A 23,590-nucleotide genomic window follows, 5' to 3' on the forward strand; every position below is an offset into this window, starting at 1 on the left:
TGTGTACTGTAGTGAGTACTGTAGTGTGTACTGTGGTGAGTACTAGTACCTCCAGGTGCTGTGTACAGTGTAGTGTGTACTGTAGTGTGTACTGTAGTGAGTACTGTAGGTAGTACTAGTACCTCTTGGTACTGTAGTGTGTACTGTAGTGTGTACTGTAGGTAGTACTAGTACCTCTTGGTACTGTAGTGAGTACTGTAGGTAGTACTAGTACCTCTTGGTACTGTGCACGGTGCTGTGTACTGTAGTGAGTACTGTAGGTAGTACTAGTACCTCTTGGTACTGTGCACGGTGGTGTGTACTGTAGTGTGTACTGTAGGCAGTACTAGTACCTCTTGGTACTGTGCACGGTGGTGTGTACTGTAGTGTGTACTGTAGTGAGTACTGTAGTGTGTACTGTAGGTAGTACTAGTACCTCTTGGTACTGTGCACGGTGGTGTGTACTGTAGTGAGTACTGTAGTGAGTACTGTAGGCAGTACTAGTACCTCTTGGTACTGTGCACGGTGGTGTGTACTGTAGTGTGTACAGTAGTGAGTACTGTAGTGAGTACTGTAGGCAGTACTAGTACCTCTTGGTACTGTGCACGGTGGTGTGTACTGTAGTGTGTACAGTGTAGTGAGTACTGTAGGTAGTACTAGTACCTCTTGGTGCTGTGCACGGTGGTGCCCCCCAGGACGATGCGGACCCCGGGCACCGAGCGGTTCAGGTTGTAGACGCACAGCGCCTCCTCGTAGGTGGCCCCGCCCACCACGAACACCAGCACGTCCTGGGGCCTGGGACACAATATATACACATTATATATACAATATACTATATATAAATACTATATAGATACACCTCCCCTATAGAGATACACCTCACCTAGGGGTCCAGGTAAGGTCCCTAGGTGACACACATAGTACAGGTGAGGTCCCTAGGTGAGGTCCCCAGGTGAGGGCCCCCAGGTGAGGGCCCCCAGGTGTGTACCTGTCTCTGAGGCTGCTGGCCCCCAGGTGAGGGCCCCCAGGTGTTGTGTACCTGTCTCTGAGGCTGCTGGCCCCAGGTGTGTACCTGTCTCTGAGGCTGCTGGCCCCCAGGTGTGTACCTGTCTCTGAGGCTGCTGGCCCCCAGGTGTGTACCTGTCTCTGAGGCTGCTGGCCCCCAGGTGTGTACCTGTCTCTGAGGCTGCTGGCCCCCAGGTGTGTACCTGTCTCTGAGGCTGCTGGCCCCCAGGTGTGTACCTGTCTCTGAGGCTGCTGGCCCCCAGGTGTGTACCTGTCTCTGAGGCTGCTGGCCCCCAGGTGAGGTCCCCAGGTGTGTACCTGTCTCTGAGGCTGCTGGCCCCCAGGTGAGGTCCCCAGGTGTGTACCTGTCTCTGAGGCTGCTGGCCCCCAGGTAGGGGAACTGTGCGTCTCTCAGCTTCCCCTTCACCAGCTGGTCCAGAGTGTCCTGTAGCAGCGGCTGGTGCTGAGTGTACACGTTCTCCACGCCCTAAAACACGCAAAGTACTGCATAAAACACACAAAGTACCACACAAAACACACAAAGTACAACATAAAACATGTTCAAGCCCTAAAACACACAAAGTACTACATAAAACACACAAATTACCACAAAAATCACACAAAGTAATACATAAAACACGTTCACGCCCTAAAACACACAAAGTACTACATAAAACACACAATGTACGGGATAGAACACACAAAGTATGACATAAAACGTGTTCTCCATGCCCTAAAACACACAAAGTACTAAACAAAACACACAACACTAGATAAACACACATGATGTGCATACAGGATGTGTGTGTGTGATGTGTACAAGATGTTTGTTTGATGTGTGTATGTTGTGTGTGTGTGTGATATGTATAGGATGTGCGTATAGGACGTGTGTGATGCGTGTGTACATAGGGTGTGTGTGTGTGTGTATATATATGGTGTGTATGATGTGTGTATAACGTGTGTGGTACATTGTGTGTGCGTGTGTGTGTGTGTATATTTGTTGTGTGTATAACGTGTGTGGTACATTGTGTGTGTGTGTGTGTGTGTGTGTGATGTATGTAAATGTGTGTTACCTTGAGCCCCTTGAGGAACTGTTTGGTGATCGCCACGGCGTCCGTTGCCGTGACGAGGTCACTTCCTCTCACCCGCTTCCCCCCGTACTCCACCACACTGTGGACCATCTACACACACACCCACACACACACACACACACACACACACACACAATAACACAAATCTATAAACACAACAAAGAGCATTCTCTCTCTCTCTCTCTCTCTCTCTCTCTCTCTCTCTCTCTCTCTCTCTCTCTCTCTCTCTCTCTCTCTCTCTCTCTCTCTCTCTCTTCTTCCCCCCCCCCCCCCCATCAATCAACCAATCAAACGTGTCGGGCCGTCGGACGACAGGAGTGACCTCTGTCTGTGTGACTTCTGACCTTGCGGTACTTCTCGGACACGCCCCTCTTGGCGAGCTCCTCCATCATGGCGGGCAGCGCGCTGTTGCTATGGCGCTCGTAGCGCAGAGCGTAGAGCATCACCAGGCGGACGGCGTCCAGCTCACACACCCCCGGGAGGCGGAGCAACCGCCGCACCTTCTGCACGGGGGGGGGGGGGGGGGGGGAATGGGTTGTTTGTTGGTGTGTTTGTTAATGTGTTGTTTGTTGGTGTGTTTGTTGGTGTGTTGTTTGTTGGTGTGTTGTTTGTTGGTGTGTTGTTGGTTGGTGTGTTTGTTGGTGTGTTGTTTGTTGGTGTGTTTGTTAATGTGTTTGTTGGTGTGTTGTTTGTTGGTGTGTTTGTTAATGTGTTTGTTGGTGTGTTGTTTGTTGGTGTGTTTGTTAATGTGTTTGTTGGTGTGTTTGTTAATGTGTTGTTTGTTGGTGTGTTTGTTAATGTGTTGTTTGTTGATGCACGTGCGTGTGCATGTGTGCAGGTGTATGTTTGTGTGTTTGTTGATGTGTGCGTGTGTATGAGTGCGTGCGTGCGTGTTGATGTATGTGCATGTGTGTGCGTATTGATGTGCGGGCGTGTTGATCTGTGCGTGCGTGCGTTTTGACATGCATGTGTGTGTGTGTGTGTGTGTGTGTGTGTGTGTGTGTGTGTGTGTGTGTGTGGGTGTGTGGTGTGTGTGTGTGTGTGTGTGTGTGTGTGTGTGTGTGTGTGTGTGTGTGTGTGTGTGTGTACCTGCTGGGCGCTGGAGTGGTCGTTCTGACAGGCCAGCTCCTGCTCCACCTCTGAGACCTCCATCAGCTGCCGCTCCGCCACCAGGCGGGACAGCTCCCCCACCACCGTCACGTGCTTCGACACCGCCCCCGACATCTTCTTGAACTGGGGGTAGCTGTCCACGAAGGCCTGGGGGCACAGGCCTCTGTTAGGTCCTCTGTAAGGACAGGCCTCTGTCAGGTCCTCTGTAAGGACAGGCCTCTTTTAGGTCCTCTGTCAGGTCCTCTGGTAACACAGGCCTCTGTTAGGTCCTCTGTAAGGACAGGCCTCTGTCAGGTCCTCTGTTAGGACAGGCCTCTGTTAGGTCCTCTGTAAGGACAGGCCTCTGTCAGGTCCTCTGTTAGGACAGGCCTCTGTTAGGTCCTCTGTCAGGTCCTCTGGTAACACAGGCCTCTGTTAGGTCTGCATCTTCACCTTCATGTCTGAGATGGACTCCACCCCCTCTGAGCTGACCCCGCCCCCTCTGAGATGACTCCGCCCCTCACCTTCATGTCTGAGATGGACTCCACCCCTCTGAGCTGACCCGCCCCTCTGAGATGACTCCGCCCCTCACCTTCATGTCTGAGATGGACTCCACCCCCTCTGAGCTGACCCCACCCCCTCTGAGATGACTCCGCCCCTCACCTTCATGTCTGAGATGGACTCCACCCCCTCTGAGCTGACCCCGCCCCCACTGAGATGACTCCGCCCCTCACCTTCATGTCTGAGATGGACTCCACCCCTCTGAGCTGACCCCGCCCCCTCTGAGATGACTCCGCCCTCACCTTCATGTCTGAGATGGACTCCACCCCCTCTGAGCTGACCCCGCCCCCTCTGAGATGACTCCGCCCCTCACCTTCATGTCTGAGATGGACTCCACCCCCTCTGAGCTGACCCCGCCCCCTCTGAGATGACTCCGCCCCTCACCTTCATGTCTGAGATGGACTCCAGCCTCTGCTGTCCTTTCGGTTTCTTCTTCTGGAAGTCTTCCATCAGGTTCTTGATGTTGGTGCCGATCTCCCCGAAGTTTAGGTACAGGTTCTACACAGAACCCAACGTTAACATGTCCTAACCACAGAACCTAACATTAACATGTTCTACCACAGAACCCGATGTTAACATGTTCTACCACAGAACCTAACATTAACATGTTCTACCACAGAACCCGATGTTAACATGTTCTACCACAGAACCTAACATTAACATGTTCTACCACAGAACCCGATGTTAACACGTTCTACCACAGAACCTAACATTAACATGTTCTACCACAGAACCCGATGTTAACATGTTCTACCACAGAACCTAACATTAACATGTTCTACCACAGAACCCAACGTTAACTTGTTCTACCACAGAACCTAACATTAACATGTTCTACCACAGAACCTAACGTTAACATGTTCTAAACTCACAGAACCCAACGTTAACATGTTCTACCACAGAACCCGATGTTAACATGTCCTAACCACAGAACCTAACATTAACATGTTCTACCACAGAACCCGATGTTAACATGTTCTACCACAGAACCTAACATTAACATGTTCTACCACAGAACCCGACGTTAACATGTTCTACCACAGAACCCGATGTTAACATGTCCTAACCACAGAACCCAACGTTAACATGTTCTACCACAGAACCCGACGTTAACATGTCCTATCACAGACCCCGATGTTAACTTGTCCTAACCACAGAACCCAACGTTAACATGTTCTACCACAGAACCCGACGTTAACATGTCCTACCACAGACCCCGACGTTAACATGTTCTACCACAGAACCCGATGTTAACATGTCCTAACCACAGAACCCAACGTTAACATGTTCTACCACAGAACCCAACGTTAACATGTTCTACCCCAGAACCCGGGCCGTGAGGCTGGAGGACTCACGTTGGCGTAGAAGTCGTCGTTGTCGGCCGACAGCACCACCTCGCGGAGGTCCTTGCTGATCCCCGGGACGCGGGACAGGTCGATGCGGTTGTTGTTCAGACCCAGCAGCTCGTGGACCATCGCCTGGTACGTCCACTAGGGGCGCAGGGTCACCACCGGGTTAGCCTTCTAGAGCGGGAACCTAGAACCTCCCTGGGGCACAGGTTCTAACCTGGTCAAAGTTAATGGTCCTAACCTGGTTGAGGAGGGTATAGGTTCTAACCTGGTCAAGGTTAATGGTCCTAACCTGGTTAAGGTAAATGGATCTAACCTGGTTAAGATTAATGGTTCTAACCTGGTTAAGGTTCATGGTTCTAACTTGGTTGAGGGGGGTGATGGTTCTAACCTGGTTAAGGGTAATGGTTCTAACCTGTTTGAGGAGGTTTTAGGTTCTAACCTGGTTAGGGTTAATGGTTCTAACCTGGTTAAGGTCACTGGTTCTAACCTGGTTGAGGAGGTTCTAGGTTCTAACCTGGTTATGGTTAATGGTTCTAACCTGGTTAAAGTTATAGGTTCTAACCTGGTTAAGGTTAATGGTTCTAACCTGGTTGAGGAGGGGGGTGATGGTTCTATCCTGGTTAAGCTCAATGGTTCTAACCTGGTTGAGGAGGTTCTAGGTTCTAACCTGGTTAAGGTTAATGGTTCTAACCTGGTTGAGGAGGTTCTAGGTTCTAACCTGGTTAAGGTTCTAACCTGGTTAAGGTTAATGGTTCTATCCTGGTTGAGGAGGTTCTAGGTTCTAACCTGGTTAAGGTTAATGGTTCTAACCTGGTTGAGGAGGTTCTAGGTTCTAACCTGGTTAAGGTTAATGGTTCTAACCTGGCTAAGGTTAATGGTTCTAACCTGGTTGAGGAGGTTCTAGGTTCTAACCTGGCTAAGGTTAATGGTTCTAACCTGGTTGAGGAGGGGGGTGATGGTTCTAACCTGGTTAAGGTTAATGGTTCTAACCTGGTTGAGGAGGGGGGTGATGGTTCTAACCTGGTTAAGGTTAATGGTTCTAACCTGGTTAAGGTTAATGGTTCTAACCTGGTTAAGGTTAATGGTTCTAACCTGGTTGAGGAGGGGGGTGATGGTTCTAACCTGGCTAAGGTTAATGGTTCTAACCGGGTTGAGGAGGGGGGTGATGGTTCTAACCTGGTTAAGTTTAATGGTTCTAACCTGGTTAAGGTTAATGGTTCTAGCCTGGTTAAGGTTAATGGTTCTAACCTGGTTGAGGAGGGGGGTGATGGTTCTAACCTGGTTAAGGTTAATGGTTCTAACCTGGTTAAGGTTAATGGTTCTAACCTGGTTGAGGGGGGGTGATGGTTCTAACCTGGTTAAGGTTAATGGTTCTAACCTGGTTAAGGTAATGGTTCTAACCTGGTTGAGGAGGGGGGTGATGGTTCTAACCTGGTTAAGGTTAATGGTTCTAACCTGGTTAAGGTTAATGGTTCTAACCTGGTTAAGGTTAATGGTTCTAACCTGGTTGAGGTTAATGGTTCTAACCTGGTTAAGGTTAATGGTTCTAACCTGGTTAAGGTTAATGGTTCTAACCTGGTTGAGGAGGGGGGTGATGGTTCTAACCTGGTTAAGGTTAATGGTACTAACCTGGTTAAGGTTAATGGTTCTAACCTGGTTGAGGAGGGGGGTGATGGTTCTAACCTGGTTAAGGTTAATGGTACTAACCTGGTTAAGGTTAATGGTTCTAACCTGGTTGAGGAGGGGGGTGATGGCGTCGTCGCTGCGGTCGAGGATCAGCAGCAGTGGAGGAACTTCAGTCTTCCTGAAGTCAAACAACTCGTACTCCTTAGTGATGATGAGCTGGAACACACACCGGGGTCAGGGTGAGAGGGTGAGTGGGTGACAGGGTGAGAGGGTGAGTGGGTGAGAGGGTGAGTGAGTGAGTGAGTGAGTGAGTGAGTGAGTGAGTGAGTGAGTGAGTGATGAGTGAGTGAGAGGGTGAGAGAGAGAGTGAGTGAGTGAGTGAGTGAGTGAGTGAGTGAGGAGTGAGTGAGTGAGTGAGTGAGTGAGTGAGTGAGTGAGTGAGTGAGTGAGTGAGTGAGTGAGTGAGTGAGTGAGTGAGTGAGTGAATGAGTGAGTGAGTGAGTGAGTGAGTGAGTGAGTGAGTGAGTGAGTGAGTGAGTGAGTGAGTGAGTGAGTGAGTGAGTGTGTGTGTGTGTGTGTCGGAGTTTAAGTGAGTGAGTGAGTGAGTGAGTGAGTGAGTGAGTGAGTGAGTGAGTGAGTGAGTGAGTGAGTGAGTGAGTGAGTGAGTGAGTGAGTGAGTGAGTGAGTGAGTGAGTGAGTGTGTGAGTGAGTGAGTGAGTGAGTGAGTGAGTGAGTGAGTGAGTGAGTGAGTGAGTGAGTGAGTGTAAGTCTGAGTGTGTGTGTGTATGTGTGCATATGTGTGTGTTATCCAACATATGTGTCCCCGTGTCTGTAGGGTTAACCCTTGACCCTTGACCCTGACCTTGACGCTCTCGGCCAGTCTCTTGGCCATGTCGGAGGACAGCTGGTATCTGATGACCGGACACTTCTTGAGTGCCAGCAGGACCGACGTCAGGCCCTGAGTGGAGCGGGCCAGCATGGTGGGGTCCCAGCTCCTCCCCTAACACACAACACACTGCTTAGTGGGGACACAGAACACCACACACACACACACCACACACCACACACCTCACACACACACACACACACACACACACACACTCTTACCCTGGCAACGCCCTGCAGGTTAAGGGAGAAGAGATGAGGATTCACAGCAATGAAGTCCCCATAAAACTCCTAGAGACAGAGAGACAGGTAGAGAGAGACACAGACAGGCAGACAGACAGGTAGAGAGAGAGAGAGAGAGAGAGAGAGAGAGAGAGAGAGAGAGAGAGAGAGAGGTAGAGACAGAGAGAGAGAGAGACAGGTAGAGGGACAATAGGTGAGTCAGTCGCGCCATAATGATGAAGATAATGATGATGAGGATGAAGAGGATGATGAAGATGCTCACCTGGATCTCGGCCACCACTTCCTGTTCGTCGGCCTCCGCCAGTGCTTTGATCTCACTCTTACTGATGACGTTACTGAAGTCTGGAACACACATGCCCCGCCCATATCATTCCCACTGACCACACCCTCACTCATTATGCCCCACCCACTTTGTCCATAGCTGGTGCTAGTGTTGCAGTGGTGATGGTGTTGCCATGATGATGTTGTTGTCACTATGGTGGTGTTGCCGTGGTGATGATGTTGTTACTATGGTGCTAGTGTTGCCGTGGTGTTGTTGTTGTTACTATGGTGCTAGTGTTGCCGTGGTGTTGTTGTTGTAACTACGGTGCTGGTGTTGCCGTGGTGATGGTGGTGTTACTATGGTGCTGGTGTAACCATGGTGATGTTGTTGTTACTATGGTGCTGGTGTAACCATGGTGATGTTATTGTTACTATGGTGATGGTGTTGCCGTGGTGCTGTTGTTGTTACTACGGTGCTGCTGTTGCCGTGGTGATGGTCTTACAGATGAAGTAGACGCTGTACTTGGGTCTTCTCAGCTCCTGGATCAGACTCTCCACATTCTCCTGGAATCACAAACACACACACACACACACACACATACACACACACACACACAGCATGTCCTTCTACGTTCTTCTTCAGAAACACACAACAAAATATCTGATTTAAATGCAATGCATGGTAAAATCTTACACACTATCACAACACACACACACAGACAAACACACACACAGTACCACACAAACAGACACACACACACACACACACACACACACACACCGTGGTACCTTGGTAGGACGCAGGTAGCAGATCGCTTTCAGGTGCTTCATGTTGTCCCGGTTCTGAGAGTCGATTCTCTCCAGGAGATACACCTCCTTCTGTAGGATCTCTGACTGGGTGTACACCATGCTGACGATACTGGTCTGAAACACACATTACACATCATCTAACCCTCCTACTGGTCTGAAACACACATCAACACATCATCTAACCCCCTCATCTAACCCTCCTACTGGTCTGAAACACACATCAACCCCTCATCTAACCCTCCTACTGGTCTGAAACACACATCATCTAACCCTCCTACTGGTCTGAAACACACATCATATAACCCTCCTACTGGTCTGAAACACACATCATCTAACCCTCCTACTGGTCTGAAACACACATCAACCCCTCATCTAACCCTCCTACTGGTCTGAAACGCACATCAACCCCTCATCTAACCCTCCTACTGGTCTGAAACGCACCCCACATCATCTAACCCTCCTACTGGTCTGAAACACACATCAACACATCATATAACCCTCCTAGTGGTCTGAAACACACATCATCTAACCCTCCTACTGGTTTGGAACTGGTCGAGATACATGAGGTTCACAGACCAGGGATGGAGGTTAGTAAAAGTGCTCTTCTATGTGTTTGAGGTCCTCTTCTGCTCAGGAGCTCCTGGTGGAACAGGTCCTACCGTGTCCTTGTCCATCAGCAGGACCTTCATGCCCGGCCCGCTGTCCTCGATCATCCTGGTGACGTACTGCTTCACTGCCAGCGTCACGTTCATCTTCAGTCCGTAGTGTTGCGATACTCTGTAGTATTATCACACGACACTCCGTGGTATGACACGTTCAGTCCTACGATACAGTACTACTGTAGTATTATCAGACACTACTCCGTGGTATGACACCTTCAGTCCTACGATGCAGTGCTACTGTAGTATGAGGAGCTTTGGTCTCGAGTTTTGCTCCTGAAAGGAAGCTGTCAACAAACCCAGCCGAGACCGGAGACGCGACGACCCACTTCCGGGTTAGTGACGTGGTGACGTGTCACGTCAAGAGTGACGTCACGTCGAGAGAGACGTAACGTCATATGTATTATATGCAGGCTGATGGTGAAGTGTACAACCTGATTGTACATGCTGGGTTCATGGTTGTTGAAACATTCTCGACCACGTATTAACATCGGCACCCAACATTCTGATTCCTCAGATAAGAAAGCCTTCCATTATTCATCTTTATCCTGTAGTTGATCCTCCTGTCTTCAGTAAGTCCGCCCTGGGCAGATTTGTATTTATTTATTTTTTGGACATGTATACATTTGTCAATAGATATCTGTAGATATATATTTCTATATATACATTTTTCAATATATATTTGTCTATACATCTGTCATGTTGGGAAGGATACTTTTAAAATGTATCCAGTTTCCGAATGCAGAATACATGCCCAAAAACGTAATATGTAGCGTATTCCGTTACATCACTCAATCTGGGTATTGTATTCTAAATACTTGGATTACTTCCACGTTGAATTGCATTTTATTGTAACACACATTGTAATACACACGGTAATTAGGAATGCGGCACCATCCCATGTTATTGGACTGGGTGCTTAGATGTTGTGATGTGTCATGATTTTCTTTTTTTCGGGGGGCCAGCGGGGTTGCCATCCAACTTTTTTTTTGTTGTTTGGCGCAGTTCCTTTTCACATTGCAATCGCAACAGTCTCATTTGCAAATGCACTGATTGTGTGCCCGTCTCCGATATGCTATATACCTGGCATTTATTCAGTTCATGTTCTTCTGAGTGCGCAAGAACGGTGCCAATTATTGTCGTGTTTGCATTGTAATGCACAACTTTGCCCCTGCCTGTTATAAATAACGTGCATCCCAACAACTTTAGCCAATGCAGGCTCCTATTGCTTTACCAGTGTTTAAAGTGTGTGCGTTTGTGTGTGTGTGTGTGTGTGTGTGTGTGTGTGTGTGTGTGTGTGTGTGTGTGTGTGTGTGTGTGTGTGTGTGTGTGTGTGTGTGTGTGTGTGTGCGCGCGTGTGTGTTGTCATGTAGGCTATAGAGATTGATTGTCTTGGCTTGCTTGCATCCATGAAATATTGTAATGTTATGGCCTAGCTAGCGACTGCATATCGAGAACAATCTGGGGATGACGGCATCCCCGAATATTGACGGGTATTTCGCACACTGCCATCTCAATATATAGCCTAACATATACAAATATGTGTATCTGTAAGGATAGAGATAGATGTATAATTATAGGGATAGAGTTAATTGGAGATAGTCAGGCCGTCTCACAGGAGGGGGGGGGGGGGGGGGGGGGGTGATGAGAGAGGAGAGCTGGTGACAAGGTGTCAATCAACCATCACTGTCACTGGCCCATCTGACCAGGAGCACGGCTTCCATAATAAACCAATAAATAACGATTAAACGTAACCAATACATATACCAATAAATAAGCAATAAATAAACCAATAAATAACCAATATTGAACCAATAAATAACCAATAATTAAACCATTAAATAACCATAGACTACCAATTATTTACCAATAAATACCCAATGTATAACCAATAAATCAACCAATAAATAACCAATAATTAATCCATAATTAACAAAAAATAAATAAATAAATGAAATAATAAATAACCCTTAATTTATCAATAATAAACGAATAAAGAAACAAATCAATAATCAAACAATAAATAAACCAATAACTAAACCAATAAATCAATCATGAGTAACCAATAAATCAGCCTGTGCGTTGAGTGGAGACAGGGCTGGGGCGAGGGGGGACACGACACAGGACATCATCAGGTCACCCCCAAGGCCCGGAGGTCTGAGGAAGACGATGAGGAAGAGGAAGGAGGCTCCCTGCTGAGAGCCGCTCATCATCAACGTGAAGACGAAGCTCAAAGTATTTATAACGACAGCTACAGGACAGCACTCAGTGGGGGGGGGGGGTCCTACTTTAGGACTGCTACCCCCGTGCTATCACATCCACGCCTCAATATGACTCCTGACCCCTTACTGTGACTCCTAACCACTAGCTATGACTCCTAACCCCTAACTATGACTCCTATCCTCTAACCATGACTCCTAACCCCTTCACTATGGCTCCTAACCCCTCATTATGACTCCTAACCCCTAGCTATGACTCCTAACCCCTGACTATGACTCCTAACCCCTGACTGGGACTCCTAACCCCTCACTATGACTCCTAACCCCTTACTGTGACTCCTAACCCCTCACTATGACTCCTAACCCCTCACTATGACTCCTAACCCCTTACTATAACTCCTTACCCCTCACTATGACTCCTAACCCCTCACTATGACTCCTAACCCCTCACTATGACTCCTCACCCCTCACTATGACTCCTAACCCCTTACTGTGACTCCTCACCCCTCACTATGACTCCTAACCCCTTACTATGACTCCTAACACCTCACTATGACTCCTAACCCCTCACTATGACTCCTAACCCCTCACTATGACTCCTTACCCCTCACTATGACTCCTAACCCCTCACTATGACTCCTAACCCCTCACTATGACTCATAACCCCTCACTATGACTCCTAACCCCTTACTATGGCTCCTAACCCCCGACCATGACTCCTAACCCCTGGCTATGACTCCTTACCACTAACGATGGTCTTGGGGTCGAGAACAACAGGCAGGCCCCCGTCGCTCGCTCGCTCGCTCGCTCGCTCACTCACTCACTCACTCACTCACTCACTCACTCACTCGCTCACTCACTCGCTCGCTCGCTCACTCGCTCACTCACTCGCTCGCTCGCTCGCTCGCTCACTCACTCACTCACTCACTCACTATTTCTCATTCTCTCTCTCACCCCACCCTCTAACTCACACACATGCACAAACACCTACACAAACAAACACACACACACACACACACACACACACACACACACCACACACACACACACACACACACAAACACACACACAAACACACCAATCGTGACGGAAGCATGAATTAACATTTGTGAAGTACAAAGTACAAATACCACGACATTTAACGCGTGTAATGGAGTAGAGATAGGGTAGAGATGGACGTCACGCTCGCACGCCCCTCGCACGCCCCTCTCTCTCTGCCCATTGTCTCTCTCTCTCTCTCTCATTGCTGGCCAATCTCTATGACATTCACACCTTCAACACACGCGTCCTGGCACACACACACACCGACACACACACACACCGACACACACACACACACACCAACACACACACACACCGACACACACACACACACACACACACACACACCGATACACACACACACAGTCACACACACACACACACGCACGCACACACACACACACACACACACACACACACACACAGTCACACGCACACGGCTGTGTCCCGCTGAGCGGTGTTTGATGCGGGGAGCTGGCCGCCGCCGCCCCGCGCAGCCTCTGATCCTATCAGACTCATTAGAGGCTGACGGAGGCTAATGGAGTCAGAGACGACTCATCTCAGCTGTATGGGTCAGCACCTTCATCACCACCATCATCATCATCACCAACACCATCATCATCATCATCATCACCAACACCATCATCATCCTCATAATCTTCATCACCAACACCATCATCATCACCATCATTACCATCATCTTCATCACCACCATCACCACCATCACCATCATCATCATCACCATCATCTTCATCACCATCATCTTCATCACCATCATCACCATCATCATCATCACCATCCTCATCATCGCCCTCATCATCATCATCACCCTCATCATCACCCTCATCTTCATCACCATCATCACCATCATCATCATCACCCTCATCATCATCACCATCATCACCATCATCATCATCATCACCATCCTCATCATTGCCCTCATCAGACTCATCACTTATCCCTCATCAGGGGTCTCGTTTCAATTATTTTAAAAAAGCTCACAAAGTAAACTGAGTGTACTGTAGATTATTAAACAAATCAACACACACACACACATCGACACACACACACGCACACACTTTATAAACACACACACGCACATACACACACTTTATGAACACACACAGACACACACAAATAAACACAAACGCATAAACATACAAAAATACAGACAAACACACAACACACACGCGCACACACAAACACACACAGACATACACACATTAACACAAGCAAGCACACACACACACACACACACACTCCTCCTGACATGGCCCCGTCTTGTCTTGGGACCCCCAGACCGTCCTTCCTCCCCGCACCTTGATGTGACACTAAGTTATGGAGGACGAGAGACATAACAAGGTCTGACACGTCCCGTGACGCCCGGACCCGCTATAAATACAGGGGCGCGAGTTAGAGAGAGGAGACCAACCTGCAGCCTCCTCCAACCACAGCCGGGAACCAGAGGACCAAGAACCGCAGACAAGAGGAACGAGACGAGTGAAGACAGAACCGAGAGGAGTGAAGGGAATCGAGAGAGGTTTAGAGAACCGAGAGCAGTGAAGAGACCAGTCCGTGTCAGTGAGGGTTCAGGGCGTCGCAGCATGGACCGGGTCCGCGCGGTGCTCTACCTGTCCGTGCTCCTGTCGGTGGCCACAGCTGTTTTAACTTCTCGCTCAGAGGACCCCCAAGAGCTGCGAGATCCCGAGGAACAGCGAGACCATCGAGACCCCTACTACCGCTTCAGCACCGACGGTCTGGTAAGACCCTCACACAAACACACACACACATATATATATCTATATATTTACATATATATATTTTATGTATATATATATTAGTGCTGTCAAGCGATTAAAATATTTAATCACGATTAATCGCATTGATGTCATAGTTAACTCACGATTAATCGCGAGTAATCGCGATTAATCGCAATTATTTTTTCATTGCTAAATATCCCTTGATTTCTTTGTCCCATTAATTGTTCTCATTTTAATGCTCTTATCAACACGGGGAAGTGCATCGGCTTGCCTTGTGCAAATGGTTTTGTTATCGATAACAACATTGGCATATACTGATCAAAACAGGACGATACAAAAAAAAAGCCTATAGTGCAATTAAACGATGAACATACAAACATACTGCCTTGAACATAGCAGTCAGGCTACTGCTTCTTTGTTTTGAGCCAGAAAAAAAAAGGCGTTAATCTCGCGATAAAAATATTAACGCTGTTAAAATTGGTTTGCGTAAACGCCGTTAATAACGCGTTTAACTGACAGCACTAATATATATATATATATATATATACCCACACCCTTAAACAAACAATAAATACATGTATACAGTATATATATACATATGCACGTCTATAATATATATGATGGGGTGAGAGACTATATATATATGTAATAGTGTAAGGATCTCTTACCATATAAATACATCTACATATATATATACATATATATAATGTATATACATAGATGTATGTGTATATATATATGTAGATATATATATGGTAAGAGATCCTTACACTATTACACTATATATATTATTAAATATATTATAGATTGTATTTATTGTAAATATGATCAATCATATACAATATTAATATACATATATGTGGATACAAGTATATATGTATATGTTCATACATATAAACACATTTATGTATACATGTATACGTATATATATATATATATATTTGAAAATACGTAAAGCATAGTAATATATATTACTGTAAATTAATATATTGATGCTGATATGTAAGCATTATACCGGGAATAACGGGACACCCCTGAGTGGTCTATCTTATTAATGTATCAACGATACTGTATGTTATTATGGCTATCATAAATACCTGTTTTTCTGCAACGATGGTAAAGTGTTGTCGTGCTGTAACCATGGCAGAGTGTTTTTATGCTGTAACCATGTCAACGTGTGTTTCAGGCGGAGCTGCTTCAGGAAGAAGATCTTTCGGTGGAGAAGAGAGCCAGCATCATCCCACGGGTATTACCTTCCTCTTCATCAATCACTGACATTATTACAACTATTGTTGTTAACCTTCATTCTTTCTTTCTTTCTTTCTTTCTTTCTTTCTTTCTTTCTTTCTTTCTTTCTTTCTGTCTTATTCTCTACAATCTTTGGGACCCTACCCTTCCGCATTGTTCACCTAGAGACTTCATTCCACTTTCCAATATTTAACCGTTATCCTTCGTTCAAACATTTAACAACTCCCCACACTTTTTCCCGAATCTCAGTTCAACAGTTTATTTCATACCGGCTTGTGGTTTTTCAGTGGGTCTCATTGAGGTTGAGGCTAGAGCATGAGGACGTTCTAGAAGACGCTCTAGCCTGAGGTAGCTATCGCTAAAGCTAACAGTCGCTGACTTTACAGAGTCTAACAACGTCAATATTTAAGCTAGAAATACAACGTTGAAAGACCGCTACTGTAATTATTATTATCAATATTCACAAACAATTTAAATGACCGTTACAATTATTATTATTAGTAATTGTGTTAAATCATAAATAATGTAAATAATCGTTACTGTTATTAATATTAATATGTACCTTGGGTTGCCAGATATTAAACATAAATCACTTTAACCATCATTATTAGTCTCATGTATTAATAATAATACATCATTTTAATCATAATTATTTCAGATTTTAATGGTAATCCATAACTTGAATCATCATTATTCATTTCTAACGTTATTCATAATAAATCCCTTGAATCAACATATATTTAATTTGTTAATAGTGTTTGTTAATAATAATAACATAGCTTGTAACGGCTACTCACACCATACCTGGTGGCATGCCATGGGACCTTTAGAGATGCTGTTAGCTGAAGTGGTGGACTCTCCCTCTCTCCCCCTCTCTCTCTCTCCCTCCCTCCCTCTCCCTCTGCCTCCCTCCCCTCTCTCTCTCTCTCTCTCTCTCTCTCTCTCTCTCTCTCTCTCTCTCTCTCTCTCTCTCTCTCTCTCTCTCTCCAGTGTGACATGGGCGAGCGATGCGCCATGAAGCACGGACCTCGCATCGGGCGTCTGTGTGACTGCCTGAGAGGAGCCGCCTGCAACACCTTCTTCCTGCGGTGCTACTGACCCCGATACTGCTACTGATACTACAATACTACTACTGATACTACAATACTACCACTGATACTACAATACTACTACTGACACTACAAAACTACAATACTACTAGTGATACTACTACTGACACTACAAAACTACAATACTACTACTGATACTACAATACTACTACTGACACTACAATACTACTACTGATGCTGCTGACACTAATACTGCAAAACTTCTGCTAATACTACAATACTACTACTGACACTAATACTACAATACTACTACTGATGCTACTAGTAGGCCTACTACTGACATTAAACACACCAGTGTCCACTCTAACACACACCCTAACGGTCGTTGATACACACATAACACAAACACACACACACACGTGTACACAAACACTTACACACATGTGTTTGGGTTTATGTTCTTGTGTTGGGTTAATTATTATTTTTATTAAATAAATCATCTTGATAAAGCAGTCTCAGGTCATTTTATTTGTTGCAGGCACACTAACATGTCCTCATGAACTAACACGATATTAACCCGAACCCCTTCTAGTCTCTACTAGTCTCTACTGGTCTATACTGGTCTCCACTGGTGTCAATTGTTATCTACTGTCTCTACTGGTCTCTATGTAGGCGATAATTAATGTAAATAGATGTGTAACCATGGTAACAGGGTCCTTTAAGAGCCGATGCTGTAGTGTAGACTTGTGAGTCTTGTAATCGGATTAGACCGCTTCTGACTGGATTAGACCAGGTCATGTGACCATCTCCACCACCGTATCAGGTCAGACAGCAACTTTGCTTACGTTTTATGAGATACTTTAACAAATACCTTTAGACCTATGTACTGTTACACATTATAAAGTACTTTAACTATTACCTGTAGGCCCATGTACTGTGATAAACTGTTATACATTCTGAAATTCCTTAACTAAATACCTTCAGATCTATGTACTTTGATAAACTGACACATTACTGTGATATATTGTATGAAATAAAGTCATTTATGAAAGTAATGTATCACATATTTATATTATATAAAATATGTGATATATATTCATATATCACAGTAATTTAACACAGTGACATATGCATGTGATACCTTACTTTCATAAATGACTGTGATACATTACTGTGATAAACTGTGATAAATTACTGTGTAAATGACTGTGATACGTGACTGTGATACGTGACTGTGAAACGTGACTGATATATGACTGTGATACATGACTGTGATTCATTACTATAATACATTAGTGTGATATATGACTGATACATGACTGTGATACATGTCTCATGTATCACAGTACCACATGACTGTGATACATGACTGTGATTCATTACTATAATACATTAGTGTGATATATGACTGATGCATGACTCCGATCATTACTGTGATACATGACTGTGATCATTACTGTGATACATGACTGTGATACATGAGTCATGTATATCACAGTCATGTATCACTGTCATGTCACAGTCATGTATCACAGTCATGTATCACAGTCATATCAAAGTAATGTATCACAGTCATATATCACAGTCATGTATCATTCATATAGCACTGTAATGTATCACAGTCATGTAACATGACTGTGATACATGACTGTGATCATTACTGTGATACATGACTGTGATACATGACTGTGATACATGAGTCATGTATATCACAGTCATGTATATCACAGTCATGTATCACAGTCATGTATCACAGTCAAACAGGTGATAAACAGGGGTGAAGACGAAGCTCCGACCTGATGCGCGGAGAGGCGTAGGGAGAAGGGCGTGGCCTGCTAGCTGCTAGCGTTGAGCGGGCTTGACGGGGGGATGAGGTCTGTGGGGCCAGTCGTGGTCCTCTGCTTGGCCCTCCTCCTTCTGTCCCCGGCTCCTCCCACTGAGGGGAGCCTGCCAGAGCTCACCAGCCCCGCCACGGAGCACCTGGGACCTGTACGTACCTAATACATACTTACTACACTTTATATGACATATTATTGGTTATGATAAACTTTACAATATACGTTATAGTACACATTCTCCTGTATGCTAAATATTACATATTATGCTACACTTTGTTATATGATAAATTACACTTTAAATAATATATTATAGGTTATACTAAACTTTACAATATATATTATACTACTCTTTCTATTATAAACTATAGATACAACTACATTTCTCACTCTCTCTCTCTCTCTCTCTCTCTCTCTCTCTCTCTCTATGTGTAGACAGAGGGATATAATGAATGAATACATAAATACAGGTAGAATCTAAATCTAATTTTAGACATAGCTGCGTCTGATCAGTGATAAGGAGGTTTCCCCCCAGGTGAGCCCCCCCGCTGGAAGCCCCCCCCCTGGCAGGGCGGTCTCCCCCCACTCAGACAACCGACTCCCCGGAGTGTGTCGACGCCTGCGCAGACGGAGAATCACCGTCCTGGTAAACCCAGAGAACTACTAACAGACCTGATAATACTACTGAGAACTAGTAACAGACCCGATAATACTACTGAGAACTAATAACAGACCCGATAATACTACTGGGAACTAATAACAGACCCGGTAATAGGCTACTAGTGAGAACTACTAACAGACCCGATAATACTACTGAGAACAACTAACAGACCCGATAATACAACTGGGAACAAATAACAGACCCAATAATACTACTGAGAACTAATAACAGACCCGTTAATACTACTGGGAACTATAAACAGACCCGATAATACTACTGACAACTACTAAACAGAACCGATAATACTACTGACAACTACTAAACAGACCCGATAATACTACTGATAACTACTAACAGAACCGATAATACTACTGATACCTAAAAACAGACCCGATAATATCTCTCTCTCTCCCCCTCAGTGCAACTCGGATAAGTTCTGCTCCAGCCCCGGTGGGTCCGCATCGCTACGGCGGAGGTCTGGGGGTTCGAGTCCCGGTCAGACCTGTCGCTGCCCCCGAGCCTCGCGCTGCTCACACGTCTTTATAAGGAGTTCCCTGTGATGTCATCACAGCACCGCATCTCTATATAAGGAGCTTCCTCTGATGTCCCACGCACACCTGCAAATATTTGATTAGATGGGTAGACGTGATGACGGTAGTTTATGATTGATAATAGACTGTTAGATGTATTAAATTGATTTTATGATTGATTATAGACTGTTATTATTATAGATTATATAGATTATAGATGTAATAAATGGATATTATGATTGAATATACTAGGGCGTTGGTTACTTTGCACCCAATTTAAACAAGACCCACAGACTGCAGGTGTAAACCAGCATAGAATAAATGGTATAGTGAAACCAGTATAGTGTACAGACGTAAAGATAAACCAGTACAATTTACAGGTGTAAACCAGAAGAGTGCAAAAACAACCAATGTAAAGAACAGGTGTAATCCATGTACAGATGTAAAGATAAACTAATCACAACTTAACTACTTTGACATGTTATAAAACTTTGATTCTTTATTTTTGCATAAAATTCCCAGAAGCAGTCGACGGCGGAATGGTTTGAAGACGAACACCGCGATGAATCTAACTAACTCACTGTTAACGCACATAGTGAGTTAATAGTGAGTTAGTAGTGAGTTAACAGTGAGTTAGTAGTGTGAGTTACCAGTGAGTGTTGACTCCTCAACACCAACGGCCCTCACCCCTTAGTTACTGCTGGACCAGCGGACGTGAAGCGGTAACCCTAGAACTGGTCCGAGACCTGGACCAGACCAGACCTAGGGACCAGTCGTATACTAGTTCTGGACTAAAGACGGCAAAGGATGCATGGGAATACTGTCGGTTTAATGTGCTTTGAAGAAAACCACGAGGGGGGCAGACCTGCAGGGGGTTAAAGGTGGTGCAGAACCACCAGACCGGACCTCGTCCTCAGTCTATAGACCGGTCTGCTCAGAGTCCTCCTCAGTCTATAGACCGGTCTGTTCACAGCAAGTAGTAGTTCAATCTGTCCAGACCCCTACAGAAGTCCAGAACCCCTAATCAAGGTCCTGATCGAGGTCCTGATCGAGGTCCTGATCGAGGTCCTGATCGAGGTCCTGATCGAGGTCCTGATCAAGGTCCTGATCCTGGTCCAGGTCAATGTCCGGGTTCAGGTCCTGGTCCTTATCCAGGTCTGGGTCCTGATCCAGGTCCAGGTCCTGGTCCAGGTCCGGGTCCAGGTTCAGGTCAGGTTCCAGGTCCCGGTCTGGATCCAGGTCAGGTCAGGTCGGGTTCCCGGTCCTGGTCCGGGTCCTGCCTCTGGTCCAGGTCCGGGTCCAGGTTCCCGGTGCTGGTCCTGGCTCTGGTCCAGGTTGGGTTCCCGGTCCTGGTCCGGGTCCCGGTCCTCTAGATGGACTCTATCTGGCGGCGGACCTTCTCGGAGGCGAGGCGGTCCAGGGACCGCTGTCGGCCCACCACCACCAGCGCCAGCAGCACCATGAGGCCCAGCACCACCCCCTCCATCCTCCAGAACAGAACCTCCTCCATCAGGGCCGAGCGGCAGCTGGGGGGGGCAGCACACACCCACACACTGCTATGGTCACCAGGTACTAGTATAACACACCCACACACCGCTATGGTCACCAGGTACTAGTATAACACACCCACACACTGCTATGGTCACCAGGTACTAGTATATACTAACATAACACACCCACACTGCTATGGTCACCAGGTACTAGTATAACACACCCACACACCGCTATGGTCACCAGGTACTAGTATATACTAACATAACACACCCACACACCGCTATGGTCACCAGGTACTAGTATATACTAACATAACACACCCACTGCTATGGTCACCAGGTACTAGTATATACTAGTATAACACACCCACACACTGCTATGGTCACCAGGTACTAGTATATACTAATATAACACACCCACACTGCTATGGTCACCAGGTACTAGTATATACTAGTATAACACACCCACACACTGCTATGGTCACCAGGTACTAGTATATACTAATACAATACACCCAGATACACTACTATGGTCACCATATACTAGTATAGATAATAATATAACACACCACATAGTATAATACACCCACATACACTACTATAGAATAATACACTGACATACACTACCATAGTACATTAGTGTATGTTGGTGTATTATACTATACAGTGTATTATATTAGTATATACTAATATAATACACCAGGTCAGGTATCAGGCTCAGACGCCGCGCTCATCGTTATTCGTCCAGCGGCGTCACGCTGGCCAATCAGTGGCCAGCAGCCTGTTTACGTCACACAAAAGGATCAGATCAGCTCTCTGGGAACCTCGACGGAGGTGAGACTAAAAAAAGTACCAGGCAGCAGGTACCTAATTTTGGCGATCGAAACGCAAAAAAAGGAGGGCCGAGTCGAGGCGAGATGAGCTGGTACACTATATACTAATATACACTATATGCACTATTATTATACATCAATATACAATATGACATCATCATCATCCCAGCCCCCTGGGTAACGATGACATCATCATCATCCCAGCCCCCTGGGTAACGATGACATCATCATCATCCCAGCCCCCTGGGTAACGATGACATCATCATCATCCCAGCCCCCTGGGTAACGATGACATCATCATCATCCCAGCCCCCTGGGTAACGATGACATCATCATCATCCCAGCCCCCTGGGTAACGATGACATCAACATCATCCCAGCCCCCTGGGTAACGATGACATCATCATCATCCCAGCCCCCTGGGTAACGATGACATCATCATCATCCCAGCCCCCTGGGTAACGATGACATTATCATCATCCCAGCCCCCTGTAACCAGGGTAACGAACGGTCCTCACCTCTTGTACTCCTCTCTGTTGGACTTGGAGCAGTTCACCGTCTCCACGTAGCCTGTCTGCTCACAGGCCGCCCAGGGCTTCTACAAACACACACACACACACATCAATACATTATACAAACACACACATCAATACAAACATCTACACACATAAGTAGAGGTTTGACCACACGCAGAACTCACGGTGCTGCACTGAGAACACTCGACCGTCACCACAAAGTCCTCCAGCTGCCAGCAGGGGGCGTCCGAGGCCCTGGTAGCTGAGAGAGAGAGAGCGAGAGAGAGAGAGAGAGAGAGACACATGGGGAGTCACATGCTTTCATCCTCATCAACAGGCTGAGTGTATGTATAAAGTAGAACACCTACTATGTCTTGTAGGTGAAGTGACGAGATGTTTACCTGCGGTCTTCTCATCACTCAGGAGACTGGCCCCAAACACTCTGAAACACACATTCAGCTTTTTAAAAACAGGACACACACACACACAAACAAACAAACACACACACAGCATCTTTCAGCCTACCTGACCATCGTCGCGGTCATGTGGACGCAATACATTCTTCAAAACGCAAAAGCACGCAAATGTATCTATAATATATAATAGCAGGTGTAGGTGTAGTATAATTTATATGCATTATTATTGTTATTATAAAGTTTAGTATACAACCTATAATATACTATATAAAGTGTAGTATATTATCGGCGAATGCAGCAGCCGCGCATCGGCCCGATATATCGGCCCCACCACCGCTCACCTGAGAGACACCAGGCCCCAGAAGAGGGCGTGCAGAGCCAGGGCCCGCGGTCTGAAACACGCCATCGGGATCCGGCAGTCGCTCTCCAT

General features: G+C 46.1%; 3 protein-coding genes across 3 annotated transcripts; 1 reads left to right on the plus strand and 2 right to left on the minus strand.

Moving 5' to 3' along the window:
* Window positions 1–20: 20 nt before the first annotated feature.
* vps45 (vacuolar protein sorting 45 homolog) lies at window positions 21–9,900 on the minus strand. Its single transcript, XM_056582616.1, has 14 exons — window positions 9,562–9,900; window positions 8,882–9,016; window positions 8,596–8,656; window positions 8,094–8,173; window positions 7,811–7,879; window positions 7,566–7,703; window positions 6,809–6,919; window positions 5,081–5,215; window positions 4,110–4,223; window positions 3,165–3,332; window positions 2,420–2,578; window positions 2,058–2,165; window positions 1,350–1,471; window positions 21–774 (listed from the first exon to the last, which is right to left on the minus strand). The coding sequence occupies exons 1-14, from the start codon at window positions 9,652–9,654 to the stop codon at window positions 636–638; spliced, it is 1,632 nt and encodes a 543-aa protein (XP_056438591.1). The 5' UTR covers window positions 9,655–9,900; the 3' UTR covers window positions 21–635.
* Window positions 9,901–14,425: 4,525 nt separating this feature from the next.
* Window positions 14,426–16,927, plus strand: cart4 (cocaine- and amphetamine-regulated transcript 4). The gene is made up of 3 exons (XM_056583379.1): window positions 14,426–14,581; window positions 15,768–15,827; window positions 16,820–16,927. Exons 1-3 carry the CDS (start codon window positions 14,426–14,428, stop codon window positions 16,925–16,927), a joined length of 324 nt encoding a protein of 107 aa, XP_056439354.1.
* Window positions 16,928–21,273: 4,346 nt separating this feature from the next.
* On the minus strand, window positions 21,274–23,566 carry jtb (jumping translocation breakpoint). The gene is made up of 5 exons (XM_056583380.1): window positions 23,502–23,566; window positions 23,146–23,186; window positions 22,930–23,006; window positions 22,748–22,827; window positions 21,274–21,430 (listed from the first exon to the last, which is right to left on the minus strand). The coding sequence occupies exons 1-5, from the start codon at window positions 23,564–23,566 to the stop codon at window positions 21,274–21,276; spliced, it is 420 nt and encodes a 139-aa protein (XP_056439355.1).
* Window positions 23,567–23,590: the final 24 nt, after the last annotated feature.

The sequence above is a fragment of the Gadus chalcogrammus genome, chromosome 22 (genome assembly GCF_026213295.1).
Source record: "Gadus chalcogrammus isolate NIFS_2021 chromosome 22, NIFS_Gcha_1.0, whole genome shotgun sequence".
NCBI lineage: Eukaryota > Metazoa > Chordata > Actinopteri > Gadiformes > Gadidae > Gadus > Gadus chalcogrammus.